The 9,982-nt window shown below is 39.9% G+C and overlaps 1 protein-coding gene across 1 annotated transcript; it reads left to right on the forward strand.

The window, feature by feature from the left end:
* The first annotated feature begins 583 nt into the window (after nt 1-583).
* On the forward strand, nt 584-9,539 carry cib2 (calcium and integrin binding family member 2). Its single transcript, XM_080475917.1, has 6 exons — nt 584-955; nt 2,869-2,903; nt 6,350-6,461; nt 7,918-8,065; nt 8,166-8,361; nt 8,775-9,539. The coding sequence occupies exons 1-6, from the start codon at nt 905-907 to the stop codon at nt 8,794-8,796; spliced, it is 564 nt and encodes a 187-aa protein (XP_080332043.1). The 5' UTR covers nt 584-904; the 3' UTR covers nt 8,797-9,539.
* Nucleotides 9,540-9,982: the final 443 nt, after the last annotated feature.

Genomic DNA, 9,982 nt, shown 5'->3' on the forward strand with positions numbered 1-9,982 from the left:
ATGGTTTCTACATGCACGATTCCCACCGCCTCCACAGTCACCTGACCCAAACCCAATCCAGATGGTTTGGGATGAGATGGACCGATGAGTGAAGGTAAAAGGACCAACAAGTACTCAGCATTTCTGGGAACTTCTTCAAGACTGTTGGAAAACCATTTCAGGTGAAGATCTCATGAAGCTCATCAAGAGAGTGCCAAACAGTAATCAAAGCACTTTTGAAGACTCTAAAATATAACACATGTTTTGAGGTATTTCACACTTTTTGTTTACTACATAATTCCATACATTATGTACACGATAAATGCTCGTGAAAATAAAGAAACACACACACACACACACACACACACACACACACACACACACACACACACACACACACACACACACACACACACACACACATATATATATATTAGAATCATAACAATATAAGATCATGACATTACTATAGTATTGACTGTCTCTACTTATTGGTAGCTCCGTCATCTTGTGGTTGCTTGTTGGTTTATTTATTTATCCAGCGGAGCTCTCATTGGTGGACGATCGGGGAGAAGCCGATCAGTTTGCACTGCTCAGAATCCGCAGAGTCTGCGGCGCAGGCTATAACCTGCTGACACACACAGACACCACACCCACCCACACACCCACCCACCCACCGGCTCCTGGACGTCTGCACGCCGCTCCTGCAGTTCCCGTCCTCCCGCTTGAAGGCATGCGGTATCCAGCCACGTTTGACGGTCATGGCGGAAATGCGCTGGAAGGACAGCAGTGACCCTTTTTGAACAGTTTGCGGACACATCGAGTCATCCTGTGCGGGGGACTTGGACTAAATGCCTCCCATTGAGAAAAGGCTGCGGACGTCCAGTGCTGTGAATGTGTTGAAGCAGCCGAGAACTTGGTTAAGATGGGTAATAAACAAACGATCTTTACCGACGAGCAGCTGGACGCGTACCAGGTGAGGCTGCACGCTGCCTGCATTGGCAAATACAAGCTTGTTGTTTCGACACTGTCAACTGCAAATGGGGGCGATTTTTTTTTTTTAAACTAATAGTCAAATTTACATCCCCCATCTGATCTGCTGATGCTTTATTTTTGATTTATGCTGCGATTGTGAGTAACTCGGAACTTGGGAAAATTAGATACATCTGAACACCCTAACTGGGAACCGGGAACGTCCCACTGTGAAAGTGGGAATTTATTTTAGAGCTTGGAGAAGCTCGTGTAAAATCTGTCAATACAGTCACATTTGTGCATTCACTTTATAAATATAATTTAATTTTATTATCAATCTTCTAACTTGATCACAGTTCAAGTGAAAACAACCAGACTGTCAAAACTAACAGTGTTTATGTGTACAAGCAAAGTCTTTTGCAAAATATTGACTTTACAAGCAATAATTAATCTCTATTGTTTATATGCCGGGTGAAAATGCTATGCCATTAATCTTCTGATGTTATTGAGCAAACTGGACAGTCCTTGTTGTCATGTGTATGCACTGCAATGCAATCATGTGGATTTCTATTTCTTCAAGATTGTATGTCAAACTCCTCCTCCAGGAGAGATCTACAATCGTTTGGTCTCATTCATTCAGCTCTTCAGACCTTGTGTTGCATTAACTGGAGACATTTTAAAAAGAAATCGTGAAGACAAAGACTAATAATATGAAACCAAGGGTTCCGATAGTGAATATTATGTTGTGTTTTATGGTGTACTGTTATTATTTACAGAATTCAATTAGCTTTTACTTGATTTCTACAACTACTACCATAACAGGTGTCAATACATATTATAATGGAATATAACAATGGATTTCCTACCACAGTTTCATCACTTCTGACTCAACTCTTTAAATATTGACATAGTCTTGATGAGTGAGAATATCCAAAGGGTTTGATTTCACTGCCAACTGAAGGATCTCGTATACGTGGAGTTATCTTCCAAGAAGATCTGACCTTTTGTTCCCTGTAACAACAATCCAGGCGTTCTCATGAAGAAACGCATCTTCTTGTGCACAGGTTTATCTTGTGATTAGGTGTGGGCTTAATAATTGATGCTGAGCCAGCATGATATGCTGTGAAACTCTACTCTCGGGGCACAGTTTGGTTCTCAAGAGCCTCTCTGGTTACTCCACCTATACCCTGAGAATACTGCCGCTTTCTGTTCGGCCTCATTGTTGTTTCCGTAGACTTTATACTTCGAGGACAACTCAATTTGTAAAAGGGACTGAGCTGCAAATGTGAGCTCAACACTTGGATGGTTTGTTCCGAAAGGCATTTAAAGCTTAAGGAGCAAAGCTGCACAAATACTGCAGTCGCACCTTATTTTTGTGTTGCTGAGCTCGTCATTCCGACAATGATGGAAAGTCTCAGCTTATAGCGCTTATCAGGGATCGTGTCATATACTCACTGACGAGGTAGATGACATAAACATTGTCGGCCTCTTCAGTCCTGAATAAATGTCACAGTAAAATGTATTAGTTGGTGCCTCACACAGCCTCCAGGGCTCAGCCGACCGCACCTTCTTACAACCAGCAGCACAGCACAGACAGGATGGACACAAAAGATGAATGTGAGTTGAGGTGCCTCCACTGGAGCTGATGGATAATGCGTGTGCCAGCACATGCATGTCAGACAACGGCCGATCGTGTTTCCTTGTGTACTCACACACATGATCGTTTAGGAGAAACTGGACACCTCTCAGCTTTTTCCCGTAACCGTTGTTCACATGACTTCAGCCGAAATGTAAAGTGACAATGACTCACGGGCCATCACGAGTGTATTTTACCAGGTATTATTGCTCTCCAAAGTGTACTTTCGATTGTAATTCATAGTAACTAATCTTCTTTATGTTGTTTTTCTCTCAATGCAGGATTGTACATTTTTCACCCGGAAGGAAATTCTGCGGTAAGAGTTTTATCAACTTTTTTACTTTGACTACGAAACAAAGCTCAGTTGTAAACCACTTATTAGTCTTTTATTTTGTGGTGTGTCTTTCTTTGCAGCAGTGGATTTGTTGTGCTACTCTTTATGTGGATTCCCTGACCCATCGATCATTATTAAGGAAATGAAAACAAAATAATTGTCTTTCGGCGACACCATTTCCTCGCTGTTGAGCAATAGACTGTCTCATACTTATCAACCATGCAACCACATTTGGATTTCTACCTGATTTCAACTTGATTTTAATGCGATGCCAAGTTATTTTTCATAAATCACATATTTTTTTGACTCCAGTGGACTGGCACATGTCGATATTGGGAGCAAACGTTGCCCACAGCGTCTGCTTCCGATCGCGTACAACAACCAATTTAGAATTTGATTCAATCATGTGGGATGAAATAATTTCCTTCTGCTCTCCCAGAAATCTATTACCCTACAGTGTTCCTCCTGTAGCTTGGAGGAAATACATTTTCTTCCAGTACTACTTTCAGCTGGAACACGTCACAACAGGATCTGAAGTTATTCAGTTTTGTAAAACTATACTGTGCAAATGTTTCATTCTTGAGCGTATCTGTGGGAGGCAAAGGTGCTTTAAAACTGACTTGTTAGTACAGAAGCTTATTTGCATCACTCAGTGCAAGTTGGGAAGTGAATTAGGCGTAGAGAAGCCCGTTTCAAATTTGTCCACTTTTCGCCTTTTAACAAAGCATCGTTTGTTCTCAGCACACTTAAACACAGCTTTTAAGGAAGAACTAAGTCCAGAGCTCCTGTGCATGCCGTTTCTGTCTTGTTGAGATAATTGTCTTTGCATAAACCCACACAGACTTGATTGTGTTAAATCAGCATGACAAAATGATATTTATTAAAAGAAGAAAGAAAGAACATTTCAATGTTGCCCTTTACAGTTTGTCATTTGCAAAATGTTTTTATATAGACTGACGCCATAAACTATTTTGATTTCTAACACAACTCATTTGATTACTCCAACAAATACAAAGCGGATGCAGCAATAAGAGACACGCATAATGACATTTGCAAATGACACAGGAAGTGCTTTTATCATGGTGGAGGTTGCCGCTTTGCGTCTGTGGGTGGTTATCTCAGCATGTTGCTTAGACATTTAAATGCCATGCCGATATTTTGACATTTCAATTTGTCTCAATACGTGCAGCTTCCTTATTAACAAGGTTAAAGTCTGTCTGTTGGCCTCGTGATGAAACGAGGTTTCATGACTTCTATGAGCAGCGTAAATGGAAAACCCAATGGTGATGCACACATGTCTGCATCTTTTGTTCTAGAGTTGGAAAATAGATAGCCGCTTTAATGTCTTCTGCTTTTAGGTGAATCTCTGATTGCCTGGCTGGTTTTGAATATGTAGGCCACACAATACTAACAATAGATGTGATCAGGAAAAGTTTTGAAATTGTCGTTGTACATAAACAGATTTAAAAGATACAACCAAGAAACAAGTGTTGAATACATGTCGTGAATATAGTTACCCTGTTATTTAATCTATACGATTTATTTTATTTACATGTCTTATGCATACATATATACGCACATAAATAAATATTCAAAAAGGAGAGAGAGAACAAGTTAAATATCTAATTTAACCCCCCTTTTTTTTTGTTAGTCATTACTAAGCATAACCAGCAGATTCCTATAGAATTCTGACACGGATGGGAGTAACAAGTTATATATTCTCACGTTACTGTAATTAACTAGTATTTTTTGGATGCTTGTATGTTTTAAAAAGTATTTGCTCAAGTTTGTTTTAGTCATATTTAAGTACAATTTACAGTACATCAACTATTGTGAATTCTAGTCTGAGTCAACATTATTAGAATATGAATTTTGATCTGCATTTTAATATAAAATAGTGTGGGGGTTTTTCCTACTTCATGGTTCATCTGCAAAATGTCTGTTGAATATGTAAATTTTATGATGAATTGAATCAAACACCAAACCTCTTGCAACAGTTATTGTGAAGGTCGAGTGTGCATGAATGAACAGGTTCACACAATATTACCTCAGTTTCACTATAGAAGAAGAAGATATGTCTTTCTTTGTCACCTCTGCACAGTGAGAGTCTTCCCTCTGCGTTGAACCCATCCTGTGTACAGTGCAGTGGCAGCTCCATTGCTCCATTGCTCCAGTGCTCGTGGCTTTTCTCAGGAGCCCACAGTAGTGGCTGTCATGGTGGAGGAAAGCAGTGGCTTTTCTATCTCCCATTGAAATAACCTGCTGGTTCAAACCAGTGACCTTCCGGCTGTTATTTCCACCCTGAAACCTCCTGGCCGGCACATTTTTCATTGTCCTCCAGCTTTTCTTTCGAGCGAAAATGGATCTTTTCCTACTCCTTTTGCCTTGATAACGTACACTGTGCATGCACTTGTTCCTGCCCGGTGATATTGAATTGACTTTGATTCCAAGGCTATAGCAGTGGATCGGAAACAAAATTGACAATCGGCAGAGGGCGTAATAGGGTTCTTCACTTTACGACCCACATAAAACATTCTTCTTCTCATACACAGCTGCGGGTGTTATGGCACAGTTATGTAACATCTGAGAAAGGGTTAATCTTGATCTTGGTTAAACTGATTTAAACCCTCCCTCCTAAACCAGCACTTGGCGCACGATCGTAACATTTCTGAAGTTGATCCAATGTGTAGTGCTTTTAAAAAAAAAAAAAAAAAAAAAAAAAATGAAGCTAAAATTGAATTTGCTGACTGAACATAATCAAGTTGGCAATTAAAGTTGTCCTCATGAGTTGCTCAGGAATCACAGGCGCTGTAGGGCGCAAAGGGTCATTGCACATTAAAACTGCGGGTTTACTTGCTCATCCCCAGCGGTGTACCAATGAAACTCCATCATTTTGACAGGCTTATCTAATTTAATTGTAGTGAGTTTGTCCTCAAAGAGCAGTGTCCCTGCTGATAAATGACAAATGAAGGTACAACGTGACAGGATTAGTCAAAGGACAGGATGAAATGAAGGCTGGAGATAAGCACCCACTTTCCAGACACTGCGTGTTTAATCTTTCATACAGGCTCGTGACAGTTCATGGACGTTATTCTGTGTAACAAACAACTTCAAATCAAGGGTTTAAGGTTAACCTGCTATGAAAGAGAATGATGGGGACAGGAACATTAAAAAGATGAATAATCTGTCGGCTGTAGTCTGGCATTTTAACATATTCAGATTTATTCAGGCTAGTGTCTTACATTATCGCTGTAGGGTAAATATATTTCTTTATTTACTCAGTCAAAGCTTTCTAGGAGGCCGGATGTGTTTTCAGTGCTACAAATTTGAAGGTGTTTATGGCTAAATGCTGCGGAGCACACATTTCTCTTACTGATAGGCAGTAAATCAGAAGCAGTAAAATGGTGTTTTGTTTACTTCTCCTTTAGGCTGCATGGCAGATATCATGAGTTGGCTCCACATCTGGTACCGATGGACTACACCAACGAGCCTGATTGTAAATTGCCATTAGCCTTGATAGTCAACATGCCAGAGTTGAAGGTAAAAAAATAAAAAACTGTCTGTAATGTGGTTCCTGCTTTGTGAATGAATCTGTGTCATTTGCTTGCTCTTTGTGTTTCAGCAGCAGTCTGTACCACATTGTGTTTTCTTATCTCGATTTTAATCATTTTTTTCTTCGCTACACAGACACAAATGTGGCACTCAGCGCTCATGCTGACCAACGCGTAATCGATACGCTCTCTCTTCCCCGGGGGACAGAATTGATTTTTAACCATCATCACTGATGTGACTGTATGACACTGCACTTTGTGAGAGCATGAAAGTTAATGTGCCGTAAAATGCTTTTTGCCTTCCTGTCCTCACATATTCACCCCTTCCTGTTGTGTCTGACATTTTGAATGAATGTCTGGATTTTTGAAATGATTAATTCATTTTACTGATGTCATGTTGCGTAACATCACAGCCACATTCCCCGCCATCACACAGAACCACATGTTTTAATATGGGCTCCTTAACTCGTAATGTGTCCTTCCTCTCGACATAATTGGCCCTTTCCTGTAAAACTGTCACATGGTTGCCAAGTTGTTAAGACGGCACAGGGAAGATGGAGACCACTGGTGGCTGAAAATATGAGGCCCAGACAATACACAGTCAACAACTTTATAACTCTAAATACATCATCCTCTCACCCCTGACTAATGAGCTGTGTAGTCAAGCCCAGTGATTCAGGCTCCAATGAGATGTCTAAGGATACTACAATAACAAATAACATTGATTACATTTATTATTTTGTTTTTTTTTGCTCGTCTCGTATTGATGTTAAATTACTGAAAATCCAAATCTCATTTGATGGCGTCCACTTAAGCGTGAATTTATCACCTTTTGTGTTGAACCTGCTCCTTATCCGGGGTATTAAACACAGGTCGCAACTTGTGCTTAATCAGTGGAGGAGAAAACAAGGACTTTACCATCCCAGCAAAAACACAGAGTCAACTTTATTCATCTGAACCATGTGATCAACACGATACACCTAATGATTTCTCTTCCATATGAAATGCATTCATAGGCCAATCCTTCATTAAACAATATTTTTAAAGACTTTTTTTTAAAGTCTTCAATCTATATGTAATAAAATCTGATCGTGTGTGACACCAACCATAATCACACACATATGACCAATTCTCAACAAGAAAACCTCTAAATTACATTTGAGTCTGAAACATGAAGCCGAACCGTCCCCACCGCCTGCAGGTCAAATTCCAGAAATGAATAAACTACTAGTTTCACAAGTAAGATCCTTTTTAAACACATTTGAACCAATCGTCAACTGTAGTTACTCAAAATTATTTTATTACTTTGTTCATTTCAAGGAAAAAAAAAACAATATTTTGACTTAATTTGCATAATTCCTGTTAGTTGGTTCTTGTTGTAAATGTTCCCAGGAACAATTTTTGGCAGAATTAGATATTAAAACATCACCCTTTTTCATTTACAGGAAAATCCATTTCGCAGCAGGATTGTCGAGTCCTTCTCAGAGGACGGGCAGGGAAATCTCAGCTTCAATGAGTTTGTGGACATGTTTTCAGTCCTCAGTGAAATGGCTCCCAGAGAACTCAAGGCCATTTATGCCTTTAAAATCTACGGTAATAACACATTTCTATAACACTATCTCGGCTTTTTCTCAATTCTAAGAACTTGATAATATCAAGCACGTAATTTCCTTGAATCTTTTTTTACCCACAGATTTCAATGTGGATAATTACCTTTGCAAAGAAGATCTCGAAAAGACTCTCAACAAGCTGACAAAGGAGGAGTTGACTCCTGAAGAGGTTCAGTTGGTGTGTGAGAAAGCCATCGAGGAGGCGGATCTGGACGGAGACAATAAACTCTCTTTTGCTGATTTTGAAAATATGATATCAAGGGCTCCAGATTTTTTAAGGTATTTAAACGAACAATAATTGAGACAACTAGTATTTTGTTTTACTGTGGTTGTATGATATTTTTTTGAATTAATGACAAATCAATTCAGTTTCTGTGTAGCCCCCTGTAGATAGAATTAGTGTTGTTGCAATCACTTCTTTTTTCTCCTGTGTGTCAGGAGAAAAGCTGCTCATTTCTTAGAGTTGGATGACATATTGAATTTAAATGATCACATTCCCAATGTTATGTGTTACTAAAAAAAAAAAAAAGTTTTTTGTGGAAATTCTCCTCAAATAGAAAATCATCATGGTAGGAAACGGCATCCAGTTTCCCCCAAGGTTTCCTACTGTAGCTGTTGTGTGTGTCTGATACACAATAAGTCTTCTTGTGTGTCACCGCTGCCTCCTCATAATGTTTCCTTGATCGTTTCAGTACCTTCCACATACGAATCTGAGAGGGCTGAGTGGATGGCTTCTCATGTTGACGTTGTGCTGATACCAAGGACTCGGTGTGACTCATGTCGCGGCCACAGCACGGCTCCTGACTACCACTCGCATCTTTCAAGTCACCCATCAATCCTCTCCGGCCTCTGCTTTAGCTGTCCGTACATCTCTGAAGTCCCAGCACCCTGGATTTTATTAATGAGGATTAAACTATTTTTCTTTCACTACCTATGAAAGGGCTTGACCTGGGCTGGGAAAATGGCTATTCTTTCCACGTTTTAAGGGTGAAAACTGATTAATGACGCAGGTTGGTTGAACCAGACTCTGGGTCATTGCCTACTGAGCACATTTAAGATTGCATAAAAAAAAGCTTATCTACCTATATTGCACATGGGATCCCAGTGAAGTCTTCCTACACTAGATATTCAGTATTTATAAGACTGTGGGCAAATGAATGAAAGTACAGCACTGGCATCAAGGGCATACAAATATCCTTTGCAGTATTTGTACATGCAGTGTTTTGGTGACGACTTCTTCATTATGGAGCTGGAAGTTGATGACAATCATATCTTACTGTTCTCCAGTTAGATCAAGGGCTTTGTCATCTCAACTCATTTTGGTAGCTTTCATCTTCTGCCTCAGCCATTACAATGCGATGTTAGTTATACAGCCATGTTTATATATTTTATAGTATTCATGTGAATTCAGATATTTGTCTTTCTTCAAATAAATGTTTTTATTTCCGTGTGTCCTGATTGCGTTACTTATGGCTGTGTTTGTGAGGTTTATTGCTGTCTGAGAAGATAAAAAAAAACAAACCAAGTGAACCTTCATCGGTTTGGTAATCAAGGAGGAGTCGGTTCAAGCGACGGGCCCTGCAGATTTATTGGGTTCTTCATACAACCAGTCAACCTCAACCCACGCAGCCATGATGATCGTTCAGTGTGTGCAACAGTAAAGATCAGGAAATGACTGTGCCTCTGCATAGCCCATCATATGAGCTGCAATAACTTGTTCAGGAGGATGTGATCATTAGGAGTGAGCTGCCTCAGCATTCAGGAGTGTGATTACATCCTGCACACACAGTTAATCTCGACTGAAAGCTGGAGGGAAACGGTCTTAGGCATGTCGGTTGATGATTAACGGGTCTTTGTTGCTGCACTGTAGGTACCGATTTACATCAGGCACTGTACACAG

The sequence above is a fragment of the Lipophrys pholis genome (assembly GCF_963383615.2).
Source record: "Lipophrys pholis genome assembly, chromosome: 11".
Taxonomy (NCBI): domain Eukaryota; kingdom Metazoa; phylum Chordata; class Actinopteri; order Blenniiformes; family Blenniidae; genus Lipophrys; species Lipophrys pholis.

Excerpts from the sequence above, each read along its gene's own strand:
- cib2 (XM_080475917.1), top strand. The coding sequence starts at position 905 with ATGGGTAATAAACAAACGATCTTTACCGACGAGCAGCTGGACGCGTAC. Across the intron at positions 956-2,868 it reads AGCAGCTGGACGCGTACCAG|GATTGTACATTTTTCACCCG; the intron begins GTGAGGCTGCAC and ends CTCTCAATGCAG. Across the intron at positions 2,904-6,349 it reads ACCCGGAAGGAAATTCTGCG|GCTGCATGGCAGATATCATG; the intron begins GTAAGAGTTTTA and ends CTTCTCCTTTAG.